Raw genomic sequence first — 26,390 nt, 5'->3', positions numbered from 1 at the left:
GGGCTAGACGCTTCATTGGATTCAGCTGAACCATTCTTAGCAAGAATGCCATCCAGGTGATGCTCGTTTCCAACTGCATCGCATCGGGAGGCACTAATGTCAGCTGGCCCATTCTTCCTGTTGCTGAGTTTGATCGTTTAGTTAATTTGGGAGCTGCCAGATTGTTCTGAAGGAAAAGTACCATTTTTCCTTTGGCAACTGTTAAGTTACCTGTGAAACCATGTAAACATCCTCTTTCTAATAACCTGGCTTTTTACCTCCGTTAATGATCCTTCCTGAATGAACCATTACCTTGGAATTGCAAAATGGGAATGTTCTAGTGTTCCTTCTGCTTACATGAGGTGATATTCTTCTATAAAGAAGCCTCCTCCTTTGTTTTTTTTATTCATTTTGCTCGGTTTTTGAGTATCAGTATGGATTCATGATGGGTTTGTTTTCGGTCTGTTTTTTGTTTTGTTTCAGTTCTATTAATTTAGAACTATTTGTTTTTGTCCTATTCCTCTGGATGCTCAGACTGTCACAAATGTAACCAGTAGGAGCCCCTTTAAGTTGGCTACTATGTTTCTTTAGATATATCCCTTCCCTCTTTGAGCATTTCCTTCCTTTCTGGCACAGCAAAATACCTTATATACTTTCTTATACTTTTCTATAGTAGTCAGCTACTTCTCCAAAGAGGTCTGGTTCCTGTTAGTGTGGAACAGTACTTAGAAACCAACATCTGGGGACTCTGTGTGCTCATTACTACAGGCAGGTCAATGCCTCTGAGAGGCCTTCGCAGAACTGACAGCTAGGAAATCTGTGTGTGCACGCGTGCTCACATGGAAGCCTTCCACTCCAATCCAACACAGGGCCTTCCTTTTTACTCACCCCATTCTGTATTGGCATCTCCCTTTGCTAAAAGTGTGGACCCTGGCTGACAACATCAGTACACTGTATGATATTTCTCTTTTCCACAATTACAGAATTTCACAATGACTCTGCACCATCACCGACAACAAAGGGAGCGACTTCAAAACAATAGACATTTGTTCTCTCTCCGTTCTGGAGACCAGAAGTCCAAAATCAAAGCAATGGCAAGGCCATGCTCCCTCAGAGCACCCTAGGAAGGGTCTGCGGGCTACTGGCAACCCTTGACTTTCCTTATCTTAATATATGCATCATTCTGATCTCCGCCAATGTTTTCATATGGCATTCTCCTATCTGTGTGTTTCTGTATCTCTGTGTCCAAATTTCTCTCTCCTTACTAAGATGCCCGTTATTGGATTAGGGCCCACCCTAATCTAGTATGACATCATCTTAAATTTGTTACATCTGCAAAGACCCTCTTCGCAAGTCACGTCCCCTTCATACCAGAGGCTAGGACTTCTGCACATCTTTTCAGGGGACACAATTCAACCCACACCGTCTACTGAGTAAAGTTTAGAATTTCTTTGCTTTTTATAGTCCCAGAATAGATAGATCTCAGTGATGATATAGAAATGAAATTCAAAAATTCCTTGAATTAATTTTTTTTTCTGTGTGGGTATGTTATCCATCTGATAATTACTTAAGTTCATCCATGTCGGTTTATTTTCAATTCCAGAGTCTGGTTTTTCCCCAGACTTGTAGATTTCTCTTTATTCATTGAATATGCAAAGCATCTATAAGGTTTATAAGTCAAAACTGGATAAAAAAGTACGCCCAGAAAAGTCTTACCCTCGCCCCACCTTAGGAAGTAACCAACTTTACCAGTTTCTCTGTTTTCCTTCTTGTACTTCTCACTTGAGATGAGAAAAAGAAAATTGTGCATGTGCCTGTGTAATGGAAATCACCCACTGTCTGGTCCGGAATGCCTCCCTACGATCGTGTCTCCAGCTGCATGGTACTCTGTTGTGTGTCTTCCTCATAACGCATTTACCCAGTAAATGGGTATGTAGGTTCTTTCCAATATTTTTCTATAAAAAAAAAAAAAAGACACAGTGAATGACCTTGTGCTTATCTTGCTTCACAGTTCAGGGTAAATTCTTAGAAATGCGATTGCTAGAGCAAAGGGCAAATTGTCTTGGCACCATCAGGCTGCTGTGACAGAAGACGAAAGAACATTTTGTTTCCACAGTTCTGGAAACCGGGAAATCCAAACCCAAAACAAGGGATCTCTCTGGGTTTCTTTTATAAAGACACCGATCCCATTTTCGAGGACCCCATCCTTATGACGCAATCATCTCCCAAAGGCCCCTCCTCCAAAGGCCACCACCTTAGGACCGGGATCTCAGCCTCTGAACTGGAGGGACCATAAACATTCTGTGCACTGCCCACGTGTGCTTCTGTAAGTTCCGGGCAAATTCCCTTCCCCACGAGGTTGGACAGTTTTGTTTTCTCATCAGCAACGTATGTGAATGCCTGTTTCCCCTGAAGATCTTCAGTTTGATAATAACAGTGGATTTCAACCCAGAAAACTCAGAGTGCCCTGTCTTTAAGACAAGTGCGTCATGGATGGAGAGTCACAGGAGAGAGAGTGCTGAAAAGGAGGGCCTTGGGTTAAGAAAGGGACATCTTGTATTTGAAGGTATTCTCAAGGGGAAGGAATTTTTCCACTCTGTTCTGTCATTTCTCTGACTCACCATGTCAAGGAGGCTTTCCTCGCTCCTGGTAAGAATCCATCACTTTTAAGAGAAAACATTCAACTGATGACAGGTTAGAGTCTTTCTTTTTTAAGAACGAATGCTAATTTCAAATGGAAGAATGTCTTTCAGGCGAGCCTACGACCCTCCTCTGAGGGTCGTAGACCTTCATGGTTAAGAAGAAAAGAGAGACTATTAAAGACTGTCTTTTCTTTTTTTAAGGATTTTATTTATTTGAGAGAGAGAGAGAGAGCATGAGAAGGAGCAGAGGGAGAGGGAGAAGCAGGCTCCCCGCTGAGCAGGGAGCCCAGTGCAGGACTTGATCCTGGGACTCCAGGATCATGACCTGAGCTGAAGGCAGTCACTTAACCAAGTGAACCACCCAGGCAGCCTAAAGACTGTCTTTTTAATCTGAGCCTAACAGAGCAACAGGCAGGAGACCCTGCTGACTCCGGGACAAATAAAAGCCACTCCAAGGGCTGAACAACATTTTAGCAACGATAATTTAGCATCCAATCTTCACTGCACAGAAAAAATGAGACATGGGATTAAAATTAAGAAAGGAAGCATCAGCTGGTCAGCTCCAGGGGAAGGGTAAACAGTAAACAGGGAAAGAAACAAAAGGGAGATTTCATTTCTTTGTTGCTAAACTGATGGCCCCCTCCCCCCAGGTCTTAATGGTCCTCCCACTCAAAGTGCACTTAACTTTCTAGGGAGTAGCAAGGGAAGGTCTACAGTTAGTGGGTAAAGGACATGGGTCCATGAGATGTTTCTAAGACTGTACCTTACTCAGGTGCACTGGGATGATCACAAAGGCTGTCTGTGTGCTTTCCAGCCCGCCCCCCCAACTCCAGCTCCATTCAGCAAATATGTCCAGGGCCTCTAGGATGTATACAAGGTCTCTGCCCACACAGCAAGGGAGGTGACATCGATCAGGCTGACTCTTGTCTCCTTGCACAGCCCCATAGGACAGAGAATCTTTAAGAAAGTAATCAAGCTTTAAGAGAAGCTCTGGTGAAGTGCTACAGGAGATCCTAAGAGTGAGGGGATACAGCCAGCTATGGGGTGGGATGAGGGGGAGGGCTTCATGGAGGAGGTGGAATTTGATTTTTATTTGATTTGACTTGATTTGATTTGAGATGTAGCCACAAAGCAGGGGAAGGGAAGGGCTTGGGGCGTTAGGGAGACCTGTCTTTGATGGGAAGCAGTGATTTCTTTAATGACTTCTTTATGACTTCAACTGAAAAGGCAGAAAAATATCCTGGTTAGAAGTCGTACATGTGGGATTATAGAAGGGGAGGGAAATTTCTGGGTAAGGGACTATTTTTATAACCAGGTGGATTAGACTCTCAGGTAAGTGCTTTAGTTTTAGAGACAGCAGGAGGTGATCTACTGTAAAATCTGAATTCATGATTCCTTAGAAACCGAAGAGCTTTTTACAAGATCTATGTAATGAATTGAGGTGTTTCCCCCCACCCCCGACCATGGAAATCTAGAGAATACACAACGGCTCGGCCCTCTTTTTCAAGTTCATCAGGATTCTCCACAGTTATGTGAAAGCTTCAAACCCGTGCTCTAAATTTATGCACATTAAGGGACTGATGTTGTTTTTGAAAGTAACTTTTTTTCCCCTTGTTACATAAGTGACACATTTATTGTAGAAATAATTTCAAGCACGAGAATAGAAAAACAGGAAAATTCCCTGAGAATCCAACCAACTACAAGGGCTGTGAAATGATTTTGTGATCATTCTCCCAGTCCTTTTTCAAAACATCTATGGAAGCCTAAAATTCCATGTCCAGAAGTCTACTTACAAACAAAATAAGATCACACTACCATCCAATTTTGGAATCTGCTTTTCCATTCAATATATTGCGGGCATCTTTCCAGATTAAATATTTTCTAAATCGTTTTTCATGATACTCCATTTTAGAGATAGGTCCTAATTTAAATAGTCAGTCTCCTGTCATTGGACATTTAGGTTGCTAAAAATGTGTCACTATTAAAAGTAACATGACAGGGATGCCTGGGTGGCTCGGTTGAGTGTCGTCCTTTGGCTCGGTTGAGATCCCAGGGTTCTGGGATCCAGCCCGCTTCAGGTTCCTTGCTCAGGAGGAAGCCTGCTTCTCCCTCTGCCTGCTGCTCTCCCTGCTTGTGCTCTCTATGACAGATAAATAAATAAAATCTTTTAAAAAAATTAAAAATTAAAATAACACGACAATAAACATTCTCATAGCCATTTTTCCCACACAGATTTTTATAGCTTATTAGGATATATTCCTAGAAATAGAATCTCTTCGCCAAAGAGTATGAACATTTGCAGGTTTATGATCCGGGCTGCTGGGTTGCCCTCCAGAAAGGTTGTACCCATTCACACTCCCACCCCCAGAAGCAAACGACAGTTTCCAAGCCTTGGCTAACACTGGCTGTTCATTTTTAAAATGATTTGATTGCTGTGAATCAGATAGGTTTTGGGAATATCTGCTTTCTCTTTATGCTAGCATCCTCTTGTTTGGATCTAATTTATACACTGTGGTCACCAGTTCCCTTATTAGAGTCCTCAAAACAGAAATATCTAAAGTAGGGGCGCCTGGGTGGCTCAGTCAGTTAAGCGGCTGCCTTCGACTCAGGTCATGATCCCAGGGTCCTGGGATCAAGCCCTACATCAGGCTCCCTGCTCAGCAAAGAAACTGCTTCTCCCTCTCCCTCTGACTGCTGCTCTGCCTACTTGTGCTCGCTCTCTCAATCTCTCTGTCAAAAAAGTAAAAAATAAAAAAAATTATTAAAAAAAGAACGAAATATCAAAAGTAGTCAAAACCTTTGAATTTCAGTGGGGATTGGGCTATCTGTGGCATGACGATGGGCACTGGAGGACCAGGCGGTTGGTCCGATAGGATATCTTGTTCTCATCCCTTAAACAGCTTTTGCAAAGTGATCGATCCCCACCAAACACATATTGGCCTTTTCATGAGACTCTAAATCCTTATGCTTACTCCTGGAGACAACAAAGAACATTCTCTCTCCTGGATGTTAAGGGTAAGGTGACTGATTTCAGCAGAAAATGAAAAGTTGCTGTGCTCCTTATTTCTTGTTATGGAAAATACTTCTCTAAAATCCTGTTATGTGCAATTTTCAAGGAACAGTCTGTGAACAATTTCTCGTTATTAATTTTGTTAACTATGTGCCATTCCTTCAAGGCTACTTTGTCTAGGAATGGACATCTTTTTCTTTCTCATTTTGTACCTACACGATTTTGTTACATTTGGTTAATGGTTAAGGTTATAAATTCTCCATTACAGCAGTGAATGTATCTTAGTGCTAAATGTAGGCTTCCTAAGTGCTAATAACACTAATAATAATTCCTATTTGTATAGAACGCTATACTCACTATATATAGGACTAAATTAGATCTAACTATATAGTTTATAAGGTAATTTAAAATGAATAAACTGAAGTGGAAGGAGGTGGGTTAGTCATCCCTTTACATTTTGAGTTTCAAGGAAGTGTGTATAGACCCCCACGGCCACAGCCTAAAATGTAAATTACGAGTACTGGGGCAGCTCCCTATTTACTCTAAATTTCAGCCTCCACTACCTTGAAAATAACAGCATTTTTCCTTACATTCCCCCTTATTCAGGATGTTCCTATTGGTCAAAAGTCCATGACATCACCCAGAGCCCAAATTCCTGGACCCTATATGTCCCAGCCTCCTTGGTTAGGAATATTTCAAAGAAATTCACCGCGCAGGTCTTCTCTCATTTCCCACAGTTCCAGATAAAGACACAAGTGTTACAGCTTCTTCTCCATGAGTTATTTTAGGGAGCTAGCTTTGAGAAATACATTTCTATCAAGGCCGTACGACTGTCTGCATCTCATCGTTGAAGACAGGGCCAGCATCTGTCCCAGCCTTTAAGGACACTATAAGGACACATCAACCATCAGAATGCTTTGGAAATTCCAATATTTCCTGAGCCAGGCAACAGCACCTAGGCTGTCTCCCACACCTGGACAGTGGAGCAAAGCTTGGCCACCTATTTTGGACTCTGAAAATGTAACTGAGCCCAGCAATAGCATTCTGCGGCTAGTAAGCCTGCGTTGGCCTAGCTCCTTAAACCAGCCCAGCGTTTATACACACCTCTTCGTCCCTCTGAGCTTTTCCCTATTTAACCAACACTGTAACAACTGTCCACCATGGCAACCATAGCAAAGAAAAAGAAGAACAAACACAAAACACAAAACACACAAAACACACTCGCCACTTTACCAAAACAGTAAATCCAGCCTAAGTGGGGGGTGTTTTTGTTTTTGTTTTTGTTTTTGTTTTTGACTCACCGGAACAGGTCCCCACGACCTCCCCCAAGCTTGAGGCAGCAACTCCAGAAGCCCACTAGTTCCCAAAGAGGTCAGTTAGAGAAATACCTTCATTGGCCAAAGAAGGACAAGATGTAACCCCAAGAGAATGCCAACATTACACTCAATGACTCTAGAAGGCTGGGAACCAAGGATATACCAATGTAGCATCCACCAACCTCCCCACAGTTACTCCTTCATCAACCATTCCCTGATGCCTCCTGGAGGTGCTGGATGCTGAGGACGTGAAGATAAGTGACATCTTCCTAGATTCCCCCACTCAAATCTCAGATGTGTCTGAGGAAAACTAACCTGGCCGCCATGAGGGAGAGAACAAGGCATCATGGAGAGGAAGGCTGTTTAGGGAACATGGCCATTGGCCTCTCAATCCGAGTAGAGCCTGGTGACATTTGGGGACAGCTTACAAGTCCACCCGCACTTCTCACACCAGCTGCAGAGTTTGAGGGTCCCCAAACCCACCCCTAAATTCGGTGGAAGGACTCAGAACTCACTGAGAGCTAAAATACGTACAGTTATAGCTTCATCCGCGAAAGGCTATGGATTTCAATCAGCCAAGGGAAGAGATGCATGGGCAGAAAAGGATAGAAACATCCAGAAAAGTTCTACTTGGAATTCCAGTTGTCTTCCCCCAGCAGAGCTATGACTAGAGCTCATACCCCCGGGCAGCAATGTGTGACAGCCAGGAAAGCTCACCTGAGTCTTGGTGTCCAGAGTTTTCCTTGGGGCTCAGTCACCTAGACCAGGTCGGTCACCAGTCTTCAGGACCCCGGAGGCTGAGCTATTGTCACCTGGCCGATAGCCCTGCTTATCTGGTCCCAGGTCTCCAGAAATACAGAGACATTCTTATCAGATAACTCACTCCAGTGGTAGAGATCACCTCCCAGGAGCCCAAGGCAAAGCCTAAACCTCTCTTTGGATAAGGTTAATTCTTCACTCCAAAGAGCTAACTTGATTGCTTTTAACTTATTTCCTTAACATTTACAACCCCACATTTGCAATTTATCTTCATGATCAAAAGGAAGGCAAGAACTCCACCTCCACCTCACCAGTAAAATACTTCCATTCGCCCAACAGAATAATCTACTTCTGGAAGTTTCCTTGCTGAGAAATAATTCTATCCATCAGGTATGGATTTCCTGGTATCTTGGAGCTGCCCTGCAGTGAGAGAGGTACATCTTGTCCTTTTCCTAACTCTCTCCCTGAATTTCGGGGGTTCAGTTAACCTTGAGGCTATAGTCCCTTGTTGGACCTGCCTACATGACTTAAAAGTGCTGATTTTCAAAGCAACTAAAAAGTCTTTGGAGAGGGACACAAATAAGCTACTGTCTTTATGGTTTTAGAAGATACAGGTAATTTCATTAAAAGCTATCAAGCCCGTTTCTAATGTATATGTAAGGATATCTTAGAGTTTCTAATGTATACGTAAGGATTATCCTTTTATTACCAAAAAAAAAAAAAAGTCCAAGTTGATTTCCTACTAGATTTAAAAATACAAATGTGTCTTAACATTTGAGAGCCCGGTGATGGACCACATGACCCTAAAAAACACTTAGCATAAGTGAATAGAAATTTGCAGTTCCTTTGTCCCACACAATACAGCCTACTTACCAGCATACACTTTAAAACTCTGGGTGATCTTGGGCTTGTCACTGTAACCCTCCGGTTCAGCGGCTTTTTCTGTAAAACAAAAGCGTTGGATGAGATCATTTCTAAATTTCCTCTGGTTCTCCCTATTCTTCCTCAGAATAAAGTACCACTTTGTAAATCTAAATGAGGGCTCCTCAAAGCAGAGATTGCTACATAAATAAGAATCCCCTTTATTTCCAATATTTCCCTATTATAACCCAAAGGAAGCAATAAAGAATGTTGAGGCCACATAATATAAAATAACTGAATATTTTTCAAAATACACCATTAATGTCTTAGCAAATCGAATGGGGCACCTACCATAGGCTAATCAGGTATAAATATTTGAAATATTGATCTATCTGTTTTGTGAATGATCCTGAACAAATGTTGGTTAAAACGGAGATTTTTAGTAATAGCCCAATAAGCATTAAATCTGACAGGAAAGAGAATGTGCAGGATTTAGCTTAAAGTTATAGGCCTTCAGAAATCAGTGACTTTCTAAACCGATTTTATAATTAGAAGGATATTTTTAGCTTCTTTTTCAATTGGAAGGTTTTATTTTTCTCATCTTAATATATGTAATTTCACTTGAGTATTTTCTGATTTAAACACACACACACACACAAAATCTTCTCCCCTTGGTGAAGCAAAGTGTGAAAGTAACAGCTTCTAACTTAGTGCTACCTCAAATTTAAGGGCTGGGGAAACCATCCAAAGAGGTAGGTCCTAGAGACTGTCCACACAGCGCTCGTCCTTGGGCCCTGATGAAAGATGAGCCCACCCTGGAGGGGCCCATGGCTTATTGTAAGGATGGCCTGTTCACCAAGAATTACAGTGCCAGATAATGCTGGTTATTCAGGGGAAGGGGCTGGTGGGGACGCTACCTCCCACCCCACTGCGCCTTGACCTACAACCTGTCCTGCAGGAGTGAGGACTTGACCAGGGGAGCTGAGATCTAGCAGAGGGAACAGCAAAGCCCAGAGCCTGGGAAAGTACATGGTGAAGCTAAAGCCTCAGAGAAGCCCGCAAAGGCAGTAGCCCGGAGGAAACCGAAAAGGAGTGGCCTGCCGGTGAAGAGCCTGGTACAGTGCCAGGGGCCGGTGGTGATGGGACTGCCATGCAGGTTACTAAGCAGGAAAGGGACCAACACTGACCGATAATTTAGAAAAGGGGCAGAGAAAAGGATGGACTGGGAGAGGTCCAAATGCAAGGGGTGGGGGGTGGAGGGTACTTCTTTGAAGGACTTTAAGGATCCAGGGGGCTCAGTAAGGCCCTGAGCTCTGGGATGACAGGAAGAAGGTTGAGGCCAGCTCTGGGGTTCTGCCTGGTTTCCTGCTTGGCTGCTGGGGGCAGCGGGGGACATGTGTGTGCCCTAGTGGAATGTGTAGGACACATCCCAGCAAATATGGACAGAGAGCAGATGAAAATGTGGAGCTAAGGAAAGGGTTGTCTGGGCTCTGTGGAATGAGTCAAGGAAGGAAGGATTTAGGCTTGGAAAATGACCAGGTGGTTGTCATGCAAATAATCTGAGGTCTTAGGAGCAAGACATCAGACCTGTCCATTGTGGCCCCAGGAAGCGACCAAGGGCAAAGCAGCTGCTTTAGGGATTGGGATTCAACCTGAGCCCCTTTTCCTTGAGTCAGAACTGGGGGAGGGTCCACGGGGATTCTCCTGCTAGTGTCTGGGGAGGAGCGGTTCCCTTCCAGGCAACAAGCCTCTCTCCTCCAGCTGCTTTCTTTCCTCCCCCCCCAAACTCTCCCTTTTACCACAATATCAGTGTTCAAGATGGCTGGCTAAGGAACCCAAAAGAGCCAACTTACCACCCAGTAACTAAAGCCCCTCCCTCCAGAAATGTTTGCATCCCAAAAGGAAGAATTTAATTTAATTTAAATGCCCAGTGGATGGAAGGTGCCCAACACTATTTAGAGGAGGATTTTCCACTTTGCTGGACACTCCACTGCCCCATCTGGGGCAGCAGGCAGGCTGACTTCAGACAAGGACACCAAGGACTAGGCCAGTCGTCCTACTGGATGAAAATCCCTCTAGATTTCCCTGTCACACCGGATCACTCACATTCCACTCGATTCCAGTTACCCTTTTTTGCTGGTTTTGCGTATCCAGAAGTGGACTGAACTAGCTAACTCAAAGGTGCAGATGGCAAGCGTCAATGTGACCAGGCAGGGAAACCGGATGGACGTTTGGGGGCACTTTGTGTCTCCTCTTCTCGCTCCTCCAGGCCCAGCCCCGGCCACCAGGCCCTCAGGGTCTCCGAGGTCGACCAGACCCGCAGGGAAGAGGCCCCCAGCGGGCCCCCTCTCCATAGTTTCTGTCAGGAGGAGGAGTGCAGGTTCTCTCTAAGACCCCAATCTCTAACTCGGGCGCCTTTAGACAGCGGCACCTCTAGTGAGGACGCATTCCACCGAGGCGGGGGTCCCCCGGCCGGTGCCTGTGGGGGCAGCAGAGGATGCGCTGCGTGGGCCGGGCGGAGGTTCGAGGCGGCGTGGGGCAGGAATCACGTGCCCCGTACCTTCCAAGTTCGCGGTGCGAGCTGGTGGCTGGGGGACGCCAGAGGACGAAGAGAGGGCGGGAGGTGACGGCGCAGGTCGCCGACCCCCACCCATCCCGCCTGCCCCTCTCCCAAGGCCGGGCGCGGCCGCGGCTGGGAAAGGAGGTCCGGTCTGCAGTCGGCGCCCGCGGGGCCCAGGTCGCGCCCAGTCGGGGCTCTCCCGCCCCGCCGCCGCCCGGCCTCGCCCCCGCCGCGCGCGCACCCTTCCCGCCTCCCCCCGTTGCCGTGGCAACCCGGAGCCTCCAGGCGCGCGCCCGCCGGCCCGCCCGCCTGCCTGCGGGAGCGCTCGGCAGCGGTGGCGGCGGCGGCGACAGCTCCGGCTCTAGCGGCGCGCGGTGCGACCCGGTTCTGGAGCCCACTCGTCGCCCCTGGCCCGGCTCCGAGCCCCCGGCACGGCCCGCGATCCGGCCCCAGCGCCCTCCCGGCCGCCGGCCCCCATGGAGCTGCTGGCCGCAGCTTTCAGTGCCGCCTGCGCCGTGGACCACGACAGCTCCACCTCGGAGAGCGACGCGCGCGACTCGGCGTCGGGACACCTGCCGGGCAGGTGAGGACGAGCGGCCGTCGCAGCCCCGCGCGCCGCCCCCGCGCGCCTCTGCGTTCCCCCCACCCCCACGGCGGGGGACACCGACCCCCGCGGCCTAGCGCCCGCCCCCTCCTCCGCGGGCCCCGCCGCCCCCCACTCCCACCCGGGCGCGGATCGTGCAGCCTGGGCGCCCGGGGGTCAGGGGTGCGCCCCGGCTCCGACCGCCGACGCCGGGATCTCCTGTCCCCGGGCTCCTCCCGCGCCCTCTCCCGAGGCGCCCTGGCCGCGCGCTTTCCTCTCGGCGCCCCCTCCCTGCGCCGCGTGGCCCTGGGACGCGAGGATCGGAGCCTGCAGGGCGTCGGGGGCCGCGGGGTCGTGTGACAGCGAACGGCGCGGGCTGAGCAGCGCCGGCTGGGATCCCGACCGCCGGACCCGTCGGGGCGGCCGGTCGGCGCCAGGGAGCGGGCAGGGCACGCCAAGTTTCCGACGCCTGCTCGCGAGCTCCGAAAACATGAAGGTTTGGGGCGGGCTGGTGTGGGAATGAATCACCCGGTTGCGCCCTGGTGCGGTGACAGAAGGGGCCTGTGGGGCCCGCCTGGCCTGGAGGGGAGGCGGCCGCTCGGCCTGGACCGTCCCGGGTAGGGTTCAGTTGGCCGGGGCCCCTTGTGCGGACGCCACTCGCGAGCTGGCCAAGGTGCGTCGTTGCTTAAAAATAACCAGCCGTGCCCCGCCTTCTTTCTGGCAGTGAGTCGTCCTCCACCCCTGGAAATGGGGCCACACCCGAGGAGTGCCCGGCGCTCGCCGACAGCCCCACCACGCTCACCGAGGCCCTGCAGACGATCCACCCCATTCCCGCCGACTCCTGGAGAAACCTCATCGAACAAATAGGTGGGTGTTCCTGGCGGCCCAGGCCCTCACTGGGGAAATGCGGGTTCCTGGTGGACTCTGAGGGGCCCCCTGCTCCCGGGATGTCCTTGCATTTCCGTGAGCAAAGGTAGCTGATGTGACTGAGGAAGGTTTTTGACATATTTGGCTGTAAATGGTTCTATAGGCAAAACCGTCACATTTCACTAGTGCTGCATAATTGGGCTTCAGCAGATGGGTTTCTGTCCTGCTCTGCCAGGTCTACCTGCCCAGCCCTTTCCTAGGGAAGGGTCCTCTGTCCTTTGGCATTTTTGCCCAAAAGGCCAGGGGTGAGGTGCTGCTGGACCTTGCAGGAGAGGGTGCTGCCTGAGCCCCCCCCCCCGGGGGGAGGGGCCTGGGGAAGACCTGGAGAGACAGCAAAGTCTTGAGAATGGTTTGCGCAGAGACCCAGGCTCAGGAAGAGGCCTGGGGGACTTGGCACAGGGGAAGGAAGGGTAAAGCAGAGAGGAGGCTGGTGCCCAAGAGGCCCCTAGGTTAGGAAGGCAAGCTTAGTTTCACCTGCTCTTCCAGGAATGGGGCCTGAGGTGTGGGGCCCAGCCTGTGTGTGTACCCCTTCCGCACAGCTGCGGCCAAAGGACTGTGTGAACGCAGAAATCGGATCGAGAAGGTGTCCCAAGAACCTAAGCACTTGGATTTAAAAATAAAAAATTGCTAATGATGACATCCAACTCGTTCCCATCACAGTCACCAGAGGTGGCCGCGAATGGGTAACATGGGTTCCATTCTTTGGGAAATGGTACCGGCTGCTTAGAAAATCTTTTTGTTCTTCAGTGTTGTCAGAGCAGCCGATGGTATATTCATTGAATTAAAATTCTGGGTTTGGAAATTCCCTTCCCTGAATACATCACTGTTGTCCTCTACCCTAGACGTTCAGGTGGACGGAATTGTCTTGAGTGGAAGTGGAGCTTCTGTTGCCCCAGGGGATCCGGCCTTCGGGAGACTTCTGGGGCCAGCCCGTTCTTTCCTGGAAGGGTATTTCCGAACTGAACCCCGAGGGGAGCTGAGCCCCTTGCACAGCCAAGTGGGCTGAGCACACAGCACTGTGCTGATTCCAGGAATTTCGTTGGTATCAGGCTGGCTGGCGGTGGTGATGGTGGCAGATTTGTCCTTTATTTGCTGGGGGAACAGAGAGGGGCTGAGCTGAAGACAGAGACTCCTCAAAACCTTTCTGTCCCACCTGTCTGGTGCATCGTCCTCTGTGGGGAGGAAAGCCACCTCTGCCGTGGCAGATGCTGAAAACCTTGACTTCCAACCTCTTGAAAGGGATCTTGTGTGGCTCACGTCGGTGTCGTAACTGGGAAGGCCGTGGAGTGTGGGTGGAGAGCTCCCTGCCTCCAGAGGCTCCCCTCTGCGTTGGGCATGTGGAGACAGGGCTCCTGGAGGCGGCTGGTCTTGGTAGGCTCCAAGCACAGGAATGAAGCTGGTAGTCAGGGACTCAGGGCTCCAACCTGCACTCATGCCAGCCGTCATGTCCCCCATGTGGCCAAGCGTAGAGACTGACCTTCTGAGTCTTTTTTCCCACTGCCCCCTTCCAGTATCTGCTGGTGTGATTGGTGAATATCTCTTCCGGGCTTCTGGGCTCAACCCGGAGTAGTTGCTGGGTAGCTGTGATAGACGGATGACAGCCCAGAGCTGTCCGCACCTTCTCACTTCCCTTGTCACAGACTTGGGGCCGGTGCCAGAGTCCCACAACAGCCCTCCCTGCTTTAGCTCTAGGAAGGAAGTGAATTCTTTGTCAGGTTATCCGGAAAGAACCAATTCCTACAACCACAGGAGAATGAAGAGGGGAAGAAAGCAGAAAACACGTACGGGCATGTTTGCATACCCCCGTGTTCGAGTGTGCAGGGCCTCCCACGGAGATGGGGATGGGACAGTGCACAACTGTCATTATAGACCACAGGCCTTGAGCCCCGGCTGTGGGTTTCGTGTGCACATGCACGCTCTTATTGTCTCTGACCTAATAACTGCTTGGCACATAGAAGGTGCTCACTAGAAAATAAATGACTCCCCTACCCTTTACAAGCTTGCATTTGAGGGATTCAAAGAAAAAAATGATTCTCCTTAGAAAGTGAGATTTTTTAGTGACTCCGGGGGCTTTGGCCAGAGGAGCTGGGGAACTTACCCTCTTCTGCAAGGCATCGCAGCCAGCGCGGTACAAAACATTTTAAGTAGGAAAGATGGGAACTTGACCTTGTATATCTGCATGAAGGTACTATACCAGGTGCAAGACTTCACCGGTCAAGTTCATTTTCATATAAAGTTGTGCTTGCCGAACGTACAAAATATAAGGTAGAAAAACATATTAAGAGAACAGTGAGTACAGAATTTTAATCAGCTAACATGTAGTTCCTCAGGTAAAGCTATTAGTAAAGTATTAGTTTAAAGTATTAAAGTATTTATTTAATATATAATTTAATATCTAATATATAAATAATACTATTTAATATAATAATATACTTTATAAAGTATATAAAGTTTAAAGTATTAGTTCCTCGGGTAAAGTATTAGTCTGAAATTCAAGACCAATAAAAATAAACAGGCTATGGAAAATGATTACACAGTGTGTCAGATAACTCTTTGTAGTCACAGTAATGCCAGGAAAACTGGTATTTAAATCCATATTCTAAATACTTCAGAAAGAAGTATAGAGTTTTAAGAAAATTCTAAAATTACTGGCATTGGGAATCTTTGGCTAAAAGTAACAGAATATCCAGCAAAAATTGACTGTAAACTATGGCAGTATTTTTTCTCATTTAGAGGTAGAAAATTCTGGAATTGGTTCATTCAGCCAAGCAGTGACCCAGCTCCTTATCCCCCACTGTTCTCCACATTTGTGCTTCATGTCACGAAATGGCTGCCACAGCTCCAGGCATCACATCCCCAAGCAGCCACATGTAAATGCAAGAAAGAAAGGTTTTTCTTCAAGTGTCTACTGAGGAGGGACATCTTTTTGGGAAGCCCTTCTCTCTCTCTCCACACCCAGTGTGGAGCGCAATGTGGGGCTTGAACTTACAGCCCTGAGATCAAGACCTGAGCTAAGAGTCAGATGCTTAACAGACTGAGCCACGCAGGCACCCTGAGAAGCCCTTCTCAAAGATGTAAAATGTCCCCTTACTCTCCCTGGCCTGATTTTATCATGCTCATGTCTAAACACACCATTGGCAAGAGGGAGGGAAGTATCATGGTATGTTGTTGTTTTTTCCAAGTACTTTTGTAAAATTTATTTCCTGGCTTTCAGCATATACGTGAGCAACCTGTACACTTTGAACCCAGAGATTAGGGCTAAGTACTCTCTGTAAATCTTACAGGGCAGAGGAGGCCAGATTTTAAGGGAAATTTATATTGGATGTGAACATTTATTTCCTACACCTTGAGCCTAATTTCTGTGATTTTTCTCTTGTCAAGGAAGTCCCTAAGGCTAAGCCATTATGCTACTGAGACAATGGCAAGATCTCTAAAGAACAGTTTCTTTCTTGTTCATTTGTTTTGTTTTTTGTTTTCTGTTTTCCCTTTGGAGAAAGTTTTTGTTTATTTTTTGTGTATTTTTATTTTAATTCCATGTGGTTACCGTACAATGTAATGTTAGCTTCCGGTGTACAATACAGTGTCGCAGTAACTTTTGATCAGTCATTGTTCACCCGCATCCCTGAGCACCCAATGGGTCAGTGCCCGGAGAAAACCCCTCCCCTGCAAACTGGGAACCCGGGGTGTGAGGGGACAGAGGAGAGGCAGTCAACAGTGTCTGCCACAGTGTGATTTCAGAATTAATATTTTCAAGCCGGCTACGCTCAATGCTGATATTTTTGTCTCTTGTCACCATATGGATCACACTGAGATGCTGGAGATAGTATTTACCCATGATATATGCCCACGATAGCATGTTTAAGACATTTTTGAGGAGTGTCCGGGTGGCTCAGTCATTGGGCCTCTGCCTTTGGCTCAGGTCATGATCTCAGGGTCCTGGGATTGAGCCCTGCATCGGACTCTCTGCTTAGCAGGGAGCCTGCTTCCTTCTCCCTCTCTCTCTCTGCCTGCCTCTCTGCCTACTTGTGATCTCTCTGTGTCAAATAAATAAATAAAATCTTAAAAAAAAAAAAGACATACTTTTGAACCGTCAAAAAGATGCCAAATTAGACACTTTGGTGAAGTTTAGAAACAGCACCTTTTCCTAAAGCAGGCTTCACACCCAAGGTGGGGCTTGAACATGTGACCCTGAGATCAAGAGGTGGATGCTCTCTCCACTGAGCCATCCAGGTGCCCTGAAGCTGCATTTTTAAAAGGGGTTCAAGTCAACAAATATTTGCATACCTGCTAGGGGGGAGGCTCATTCACACTGTAAAGTGAATCCAAGTCGATGCGGGGAAACTTGGTTTCTTTAAACCTCTGTAAACACTGAGGATCAGAATCACAGGAGAACAGTTGGTTCACCATCAGCTCAACGGTTGTGTCGTATTAAACCTCTGTCTTTATAGATCTTCAGTCTGGATTATTGCACTTAACAGATTACCTTCATGTTGTATTCTGCCGGACTGAAACATTGCAAAATCGCGGGATCTTAGTTTTTTAAAGGAAATGCTGTGCTTACCATAAAGGCTTTATAATTTGGTTTATGGAGCACAGGAAGCCCACTGATGAGTGCCCCGGGGCAGATTTAGGGGGCTCCCGTTCATGAATACGGTTGATCTGGCCACATTCAGGACATCAAAGCTAGTCTGTTTTTCTATTCTCCCTTTGTCTCCTGTTTAGATATATTCAACAAGGAGGCAAGAAAGGAACGGTTGGGTTGCTGACCTTTGGACTGCGTTGTAAGCGAACGTGCTTTACAAAGGGTACATTTATCCCAATTAGAATTTTCCTAGGAAAATTATCTTTGTTTTTTTAGGCAGACATGTCCAGGGGCCCCGACTACTGTCCAAACCGGTATGTTTAGCTAGCTGCCTGCTGGACCTCTGCAGCTGGGGGCACCTTGGGAGTACCTGGATCTCTCCACCCCCCCACCCCCCAGCACCAGGCAGTCCCTGGGACCCGACTTCTACCATAACCATGTTCCCTGAACCAGGCGCGTGGCTCTATCCCTCCACACCCACCCCCGCCCCCACATGCTGTTCAGCCCTCCATCATCACCCCCTAGGGAATTAACACAGGATCTCTCTTCCTATCCACACCCACCCAAAGATGGAGACCAGAACTGCTTGTCTGAGGTCTCTCGGGGCCTCCGTCTTGCCCATGGGATAGACTGCCACCTCCGTGGCATGGCAGTCAGATAAGACCTTAGGGGCCTGACCCCCTTCCCACCTGGTCCCCCCGCTCCCCTTCCCCCACTGCCTGGGCCTGGATCCCCCCGCTTGCCCCTGAGGCTTCTCTGTTGTGAAAAGGCAGTCCCTCCACCCCAAAACCAGGATGTCTGAAATGGGTTTTCCCTCCGGAGATGCTACATTTGTGCTGATTCATATGTACCCCCAAGTCTCCTTGGAGACTTAGAACGCATTTATTTTAAGTACATTTGGTCAGGAAAGTAAGTTTGAAACTGTAAAAGCAAAAAAGGAATGTTTCCCTTTTGAATCATAAGGCTGATGAACTATTGGTTTCTCCTTCAAAATGAGAATTTACAAGTACTCCCATTTCACAAATGAACGTACTCGAATTTTAATACTGAAGCATTTAAGGCTAGGGAAAGCATCCCGTTGGGACGTCGAAACATAATCAGGACATTTCCGTCAACTGTGCACACTGGTTATTAACACATCAGGTTCTAGATTCTTGCTAACAAGTTTGCCAAGTATGTGTGGGGAAAGTGTATATTTGTGTGACCGGATTCTGGATGCATTCAGGGATTTCTCTATTTGTTGGAAAGAACTTCCATCTGCTGATCATTCCCAAGAAAGAAGACAGTGGCAGTTCACTGGGCCAGGCGAGGGGTTGGCTTTTTTTTTTTTTTTTTTTTTTTTTTGACAGATCACAAGTAGGCAGAGAGGCAGGCAGAGAGAGAGAGAGAGAGAGAGAGAGAGGGGAGGAGGCAGGCTCCCTGCTGAGCAGAGAGCCCGATGTGAGGCTCGATCCCAGGACCCTGGGATCATGACCTGAGCCAAAGGCAGAGGCTTTAACCACTAGCCACCCAGGCTTTCTGTTCTCAGAGGCGCAGCACCAAATCTTGACCTAGAGAGTGGGAAAGATCTTCCCCTGAAATCTTTCCCTTTTCTTCATCACAACTCTATCTGATTTCAGGGCTCCTGTATCAGGAATACCGAGATAAATCGACACTCCAAGAAATTGAAACCAGGAGGCAGCTGGACGCAGAGATACACACCAACGCTCATGGCTCCCCAGCCAGCGAGGAGACTCCAGAGGAGGATGAGGACGAGGAGGAGGAAGAGGAGGAGGACGAGCCAGCAAGCCCACCCGAGAGGAAGGCTCTGCCCCAGATCTGCCTGCTCAGTAACCCCCACTCACGGTTTAACCTCTGGCAGGATCTCCCAGAGATCCAGAGCAGCGGGGTGCTGGAAATCCTCCAGCCCGAGGAGATCAAACTGCAGGAGGTAAAGGGCTGCCCCGGGTGGGAGCTCCCTTCAGAAGGGGCAGGTGTTCCAACCAACGGAGGCGAGGCTTCCTCTGGGAGGGGAGGCGCCCCCCCCCACCCCCGCTGCCTCACCAGAATTCCTGGCAAGGTTTAGCCTTCCAGAACGCACAGGGAAATTCACATTATTTTACAGGCGACAAAAAATAGCTCGTTACCTTGTAAGGGAGCTCAGCCCAGTTGCTAGTGTTTGCAGCGGGCACACGCGAGCCTGGGGCCCTCGGTGACGCCGGCTCAAGGAGCCTGTGAAGGAAGTCGGTCCCCTGAGGTTCACATTCAGCGCTTTCTTCCGGAGGCCCGTAAAACCTGGGCACGGGGACCCAGAGAAATGGTGCGGAACTTCCCTGCTTCTCTCGATGGTCCCGGTGGACCCTGCCCATCAGCTCAGCTGAGGCAAGAGCACTGGGTTGCCCAGCGGTTTATTGCTAGCGGGAGGAATGATCCATGAGAAGGTTACAGTAATGGAAAGGGGGAGCTCAGAAATCTGCGTGCGCATTCCCATGGGGCATAGTTTGCTTGGGTCTAGAGCGGCGGGAGCGCCGCGGATCCAGGGGAAGGGAGAGAACGGTGGGGAGGAATGGTGACTGTGCACATGCATGTTCCCCGTGAAATTCCAACAGCGGAGATAGAGCGGGAAATGAAGAGATTTGGTTCAGTGCCATGTCCTCATCCATGTCCTGTCCCCCATACTCACACACCCCTTCAGAGCTGTCCTCGAACTTCTAGCCCCAGGTGTCCTGCCTTCCTTTAACACCTCTCTGCCCTCGTCCCTCCTGCACTGCCATCTATAGGAACATTTGCTCCTCTCCTGTATTTAAAAGTCAGAGTAACCGGCGCCCACTGCTCACGACCAGGACTGAGGCTACTGCTGACCAGGGTGCGAGTGTTGGCTGTTGGGGAAGACTTGGGGGGGGTGGGGTGGCTGGATTTGTGTAGAGCTGCCTGCATGCCTCCTGTCTGGGAGGGTCAGGAGGGATCCGTGGCGACTTGACTTCCCTGGGACTCGGGAGCAGGGATTTGTAAATGGCTGTGTCAGGCGTTTCTCATGAAACATCTGAGGGAATAATGTGTAGTCACCTGTTCCCAATGTGGCTTCTCCTAGTTTTGTACAAAAACCCTGGAGGAGACACAAAGAAGCCATTTGCCCCCAAGTGGAAAGACGCATGTGGGGCATATCTCCACAGAGGCAGGGGGAGCCGAACTGAGAAAAGCAACTGTGTGGAAGGTGCCAGATGCATGGATTTAGAAGTCCCCGTGCAGTTGTCCGTCCCTCCTGCCAAGGGGCACCCCCAGCTGGTGACAGGACAGCCGCCCCTAACCTTGACTTTCCTTTACGAGGAATTAGACAATACTGTTTTGTATCTGGCTTCCTTCACACAGTATTACCATTACAAGATCTTTTTTTTTTTTTTTGGTCCCCAGAACAAGGGAAAAAGACTAGTTTCTGAAGGAATACCTCTTTTTTACCTTGCTAATTAGAGACGTAAAGATTTTAAGTCCTTTGGAAAGTTTAGAGATAAACCGTAAGCTTAAAACATGGTATATGCCTTCTGTGACATATACAAGGCTAAAAGCAGAGAGAGCAGGGCCTTTGTAATAAAAGCAAACAGTAAAAAAGCCCCTGAAAAATCGCGTAAAGTAAGGCGGCAGAGTCAATAGCAAATGTATCAGTTGTAATGAGTGTAAACTGCTTGAATCCTCCATGGAAAGATAGAAATCCTCTAACTGATTGGAAATCTAGACCCATTATATTGTGGGGGGAATCCGGGATAAGTTAACGAAGGGAACGGGTCGTTTTGTGTTATTAAAGGTATCCTTTAAATTGATAAAGGTATCATTTTATTTGTAAATGTTTTAAAATTAAGCTACTCGTTAATAGGTTTTCATTATTTAAGTGCAGTGCAGTAAATTAAATTAAATTAAAAATTAAAAATGCAGTGCAAACTTGTGCTGCTGGCCTTCTCTTGGCTCCTGGCTTCTGACCAGAGGACTCGCCAAGTCCGGCTTATCTCTCCTGAGAAAGGATAGTCATAATGCACCATCTGGTTTTGGGGTTCAGACATTTAGGAAGACTCTAAGATACGAAATCCTTATAGGTCTTTACGAGGCTTCCCCCTGTATTTACACTTGTTCTGCTCAACAGCCCTTTGATTTTTATTTTGGTTTGTAGCGCCATAGAGCCTTCAGCTTAGTTTTCATGAGAACTAGTGTACCCTGAGCACAAGGGGCTCGAGTAAGAGCAAGGACAACACGGGCAGCTCCCAGGTGGGGAGAGAAGCGTGTGTGGGTGCTGCCTGGAGGGTAACCGCTGCCCAGGGTGCTCTGCGGATCCCGCACGGCTTTGCTGGGAAACCGTGCCCTTGACTCAGCCAGTGGCCACGCGGGGAGCCTGATTAGGGACAGCTTCGGTGTGCCCACGGGAAACTGGCTGGTCCAGCGGGAAGTGCAGTTTAATTGGTGGACGGGGCACCTGGGGGATGCAGTCGGTTGGGCTAAGGTCATGATCTTAGGATCGTGAGATCGAGCCCCACTTAAGGCTCCAAGCTCAGTGTGTAGTCAGCTTGAGATTCTCTCCCTTTGTCCCTCCCGGTCCTGCCTGTGTTCTCCCTCTCCCTCAGATAAATAAATCAATCTTTAAAAAATAAATAAATGCATGGTGGTGGACGCTGCCAAGTTGCCGTTCAAAAAGGCAGGACAGATTTCATACGACAACAAAGCGTCCCAGCCCAGTTAGTTGATTTCACGTTTACTCCCATCTGCCCAACTGTTGGATGAAATAACCTATCTCGTTTTATCCTGCCGGTCCTTGAGGACTTGTAAATTGGGCGTCTTTTCATATGTATATTGGCTGTTTCCACTTCCACTTCCACTATGAATAGCCTGTTCTTATCATTTGCCCTTTTTCTAAAGGATTGTTTATATTTCTCTTCTTGGTGGATGGCAGCTTTTTATAAATTCTGGCTATTACATTCTTTTAATATGTTTAAAATGTTTTCTTTCCTCCAATAGTATAGGAGAAGTGATGTAGCAAGGGTTTGAATGCCAGTTCTGCTACTTCTTAGCTGTATGACCTTGGGTGAGTTACTTAACCTCTCTGTGCTTTTGTTTCCTTATCTGTAAAACCGGGATAATCCTAGCACCTGCATCCCAGGGTCATGAAGATAAATGAGTTAAGAAGATAAAGAGCAGGACAGACTGACTTACGTGCTTTAATTATTTAAATAAGGAGTAAGTACAAAATTAATTGAACTCAGAGGTCCGCTCTGAGACATTCAGGGGGGAAATACACAAACACAGTCCTAAGGAAAGCAGTTAGGGTGGAGATCAAAAGACACCACGTAAAGTGGTGATGAAATGCATGCCTTCCTAGGAAAATAGAAGCTACCAAAAATTGACTCAAAACTAAAAATGTTCTAAACACCAAAATATATACCAGGTAACCAGAAAGATTTACAAAAGAGATGTTGTACCCAGATTGCTGAGTTGTGCCAAGCCGTCAAAGCACAGAGGAGTCCCTTGTCCCTTGGAGTAGTCTAGAGCAACATTGGGCATGTTTTGTATCTGCGTCCCCCAAAGTCACCAGCCACATGTGACTGTCGAGTGTTTGAAATATGGTTGGTGCAGTTGAGGAACAGAACGTTTAATTCTATGTAATTTAAACTAACTTCCATTTCAGGAGCCACAGGTGGCTACTATGTTGGTCAAGAAATATCTAGAGCAGGGATCATCCCTTCTTAAAGAACCTAGCACAGCGTCTCAAGAACAACATTATGACATCTGGGACAGAATCATTCTTTGTTGCAGGGTGGGTAGGGGGTCTCCTGTGCATTGTAAGAGGTTTAGCAACATCCCTGCTAATAGATGCCAGTAGAACCCTATCCCCAGTTGTGACAGCCGAAAATGTTACTAGACCTAGCTGGCCGTCCTCTGGGGAGCAAAAGTAGTTCCTGATGGAGAACCACTATCCTATAGAAATAAAAATTTATACAGAAACCTGGACAAGAATATTTATAGTAGCTGTATTCATCATAGCCCCAAACTGGGAACAACCCAAATATCCTTTAATAGACAGATAACCAGACACTAGAAGGTCCGTACAATGGCCCGAGACTTAGTACTGGAAAGAAGATCTATGGATGTACGCAGCGAAGTTCAATTTCAAAGCCATGTTGCTGAGCGAAAGAAAGCAGAAAGGTTACACACTATGTGTTCGCATCTGTAGGACCTTCTGAACAGACAAAGTTACAGTGACAGAGACCAGATCCAGGGTCACCAGGGAGGAGGGTGGGGAGGGTGTGCCTGGAACAGGATAGCACAGGGGACTTTTTTAGAGTGATAGACCTACGTCATGTGTCCTGGTGACAGTGTGATTATAAGGATCTATACCTGTGTTAAAATGCATAGAGCTGTGCATCCAAATGTCAGTTTTACTGCATTTTTATTTAAAAACTAAAACATTATAAAAGGGGAAGGGCAAGGAAAAGAAACAGGTTGACGGTCCTCATTCTGTTCAACCTAATTGAGTAAGCACTCTTTCCCACACAACCCCCAAAATAAAACCTAGATCTGTCTCACTGTGACGTTTAAGGCAAAAATTTACATAAAACACAAGAAAATCAAATCTGGAGGTACATTAGAAGAATAACGTACATTGAGAAGCTCCTGGGTGGCTCGGGCAGTTAAGCAGTTAAGCGTCTGCCTTCAGCTCAGGTCATGATCCCAGCGTCGTGGGATCAAGCCCTGTGTTGGGCTGCCTGCCCAGCTTGGAGTCTGCTTCTCCCTCTGCCCTTTCTCCTCCTCCCCCACGCTCGTCCTCTCTCACTCTCTCCAATAAATAAATAAAATCTTTTAAAAAAAGAAGAAGAAGAAAAAAAAAAAAGAATAACGTGCTTTGAGCACCTACGCAGGAATGCAAAGACGGTATAAAGTTTGGGGCCAAAATGTATCATATCAATAGGCCAGTGGAGAAGAATATCCTGAGCTTCTCCTTCTCAAAGACCTCGAAAAGGGAAGTAGCACATTTATTTCCATCCAAACAAAACTCAGGATACTCTCTGAGATTTATAAGGAGTGTTTTAGGTCCTCATCTCAAGATCACATTTCATGAAGAATTGTTGGTGGCAATAAAGGCAGGACAGGGAAGCTTGCTAAAGGCTGATGTTGGTCTAGAAGTTCTAGCCAGTCCAGCAAAACAAGGAAAGAAATAAGAGATAACCATTAAAAAGGGCAGTCAGAGACCTCCTTACCTTCCAGGGATGGCTGCCTACTTAAAAATCTGGAGGGGGTCAGAAGTATTGGATCTTTATTAGGCATTTCGGGGAGATGGCTGATTCTAAGATAAACTTGCAAAACTTAGTTGTTTTAGCAGGTGTCCGCAAACCCAGGTCTTGATCAATTAGTGAGCTCTGTCGACAAGAAAGATGAGTATCCCAAAGAAAAATGGACAAAACAATACTCAGGAGAACTGCAAGTGGCCAGTGATTAAATTTTAAAAAAAGGTGGGGGGAAATCAAACTCACCGGTTTAATCAAAGAGGTCCAAATTAAAACAACATTAAGGTACAAGCATTTCACGTGGCAGAGACTTTTAAATGTAACTATATTTAAAACGTGGCGTTGGGGGATTTTCTCAATGAGTATTCTCAAACAACTGATAGGAAAAAAATAGCAAAATGTGCACCAAACCCTTACGAGGGTATGTTTGCCCACTGTCTAGTGTTACGATTCCTAGAAATTTATTTTGAAAAATAATCAGAAAAGTGCACAAGTACTTATTTATAAGGATGTTCAGGGGCGCCTGGGTGGCTCAGTGGGTTAAAGCCTCTGCCTTCGGCTCAGGTCATGATCCCAGGGTCTTGGGATCGAGCCCCGCATTGGGCTCTCTGCTCAGCGGGGAGCCTGCTTCCTCCTCTCTCTCTCTGCCTGCCTCTCTGCCTACTTGTGCTCTGTCAAATAAATAAATAAAATCTTAAAAAAAAAAAAAAAAGGATGTTCATTCCAGCAGAAATCGGGGGGAAAATGGCAGGAAGAACCTGAAATGTGCAATGATGGGGCAATTATTTAGTAGGACAGTGTACAAAGGCAAGACATGAAATAAACATGTTTTCAAAGAATACACTGGGTGTATATGTACAACACATTGAATTTTTAAAAAGGCAGGCTAGAGGGCCATCTGGATGGGGGACTGGCTGGGCTTCTGACTCTTGCTTTCCGCTCAGGTCATGATCTCTGGCTTGGTAGTAGGCTGAGCTCTATGGTGGCGGGCTCTGGGCTACACAGTCTACTTTGTCCCTCTCCCTCCTCCTCTGTCCCTCCCCCTGCTTGTGCTTACTCCCTCTCTCTAAAATAAATAAAATCTTTTTTTTTTTTTTAAAGGCAGGCTAGAACGTTCCATCTATAGTAGAATTGGCATGGGAAATAGATGTAATAAATTACGTTTTTGTCATTTCCAACGGATCTGATAGAGAAATTTCAATAACTAGGGTTACCTAACAATAAATAGAGTCATATGCAATAACAAGTCACAAGGACACACAGGCTTCCATGTGTCTTGCTCTAAGTCTTTATGGTCTCACTTTTTTTTTTTTTTTAAGATTTATTTATGAGAGAGAGAGAGAGCACACATATGCACACTCCCCACCCCCAACACCCACGTGAGCTCGGTGGGGGTGGGGTGGGGGGGGAAGCAGAATGGGAGGGAGAGCATCTCAAACAGACTGCCGAGTGCAGACCTGGTCACAGGGCTGGACCCCATGACCCTGAGATCATGACCTGAGCGAAAACCAGGAATCGGACATTTAACCCACTGAGCCACCCAGGTGCCCTAGGTCTGATTTTCATGTTTATTTTTCTAAAAGCTTAACGTGAGTGTCTATTTTGTTAATATTTGGCAAGGGACACAACAGTGAGATCTTCAGATTTTTTTGTTCCCAAAAAATCTGACTTTTGCATTAGATCTCATTTATCAAAGCAAGTCAGGCAACTTGTTCCCCAAGCTCAATCTGTTGTTGGAACATCTCTTTCTCCTGAGCTACAAAAGCAGCAGGTTGCAGTGAACTACTGTTCACACGAGGAAAATACCCCCAAATGATGGCCTTTTGGTAGGCCCAATGACTAGTCAGTCATTGAAGAATCAGGATTGAAGAATAAAATTGTATGTTTCCCTCCTTTTCTAAGTAAAAATTATGTAGCTAATATCGGAACA

The 26,390-nt window shown here is 47.3% G+C and overlaps 1 protein-coding gene across 2 annotated transcripts in view; it reads left to right on the top strand.

Annotated features, from left to right (window-relative positions):
* The window catches only part of NGEF (neuronal guanine nucleotide exchange factor), a 69,723-nt gene that overhangs the window by 22,396 nt on the left and 20,937 nt on the right, over positions 1–26,390 (top strand). The window contains exons 1-3 of one of the 2 annotated variants that reach the window (XM_032857513.1): positions 11,446–11,710; positions 12,435–12,577; positions 18,839–19,149. In XM_032857513.1, coding sequence (XP_032713404.1) covers positions 11,604–11,710; positions 12,435–12,577; positions 18,839–19,149 — 561 coding nt within the window. In that variant the 5' untranslated portion in view covers positions 11,446–11,603. Of the gene's footprint in view, positions 1–11,445; positions 11,711–12,434; positions 12,578–18,838; positions 19,150–26,390 lie in introns of those variants that run through there. The other variant, XM_032857512.1, reaches the window with a different exon arrangement.

This window comes from Lontra canadensis, unplaced genomic scaffold, assembly GCF_010015895.1.
Source record: "Lontra canadensis isolate GAN:19392208 unplaced genomic scaffold, GSC_riverotter_1.0 scaffold13, whole genome shotgun sequence".
NCBI classification, from domain to species: domain Eukaryota; kingdom Metazoa; phylum Chordata; class Mammalia; order Carnivora; family Mustelidae; genus Lontra; species Lontra canadensis.
Note: the sequence above shows the minus strand (reverse complement) of the source record. Positions and strands in the feature narration are given on the sequence as shown.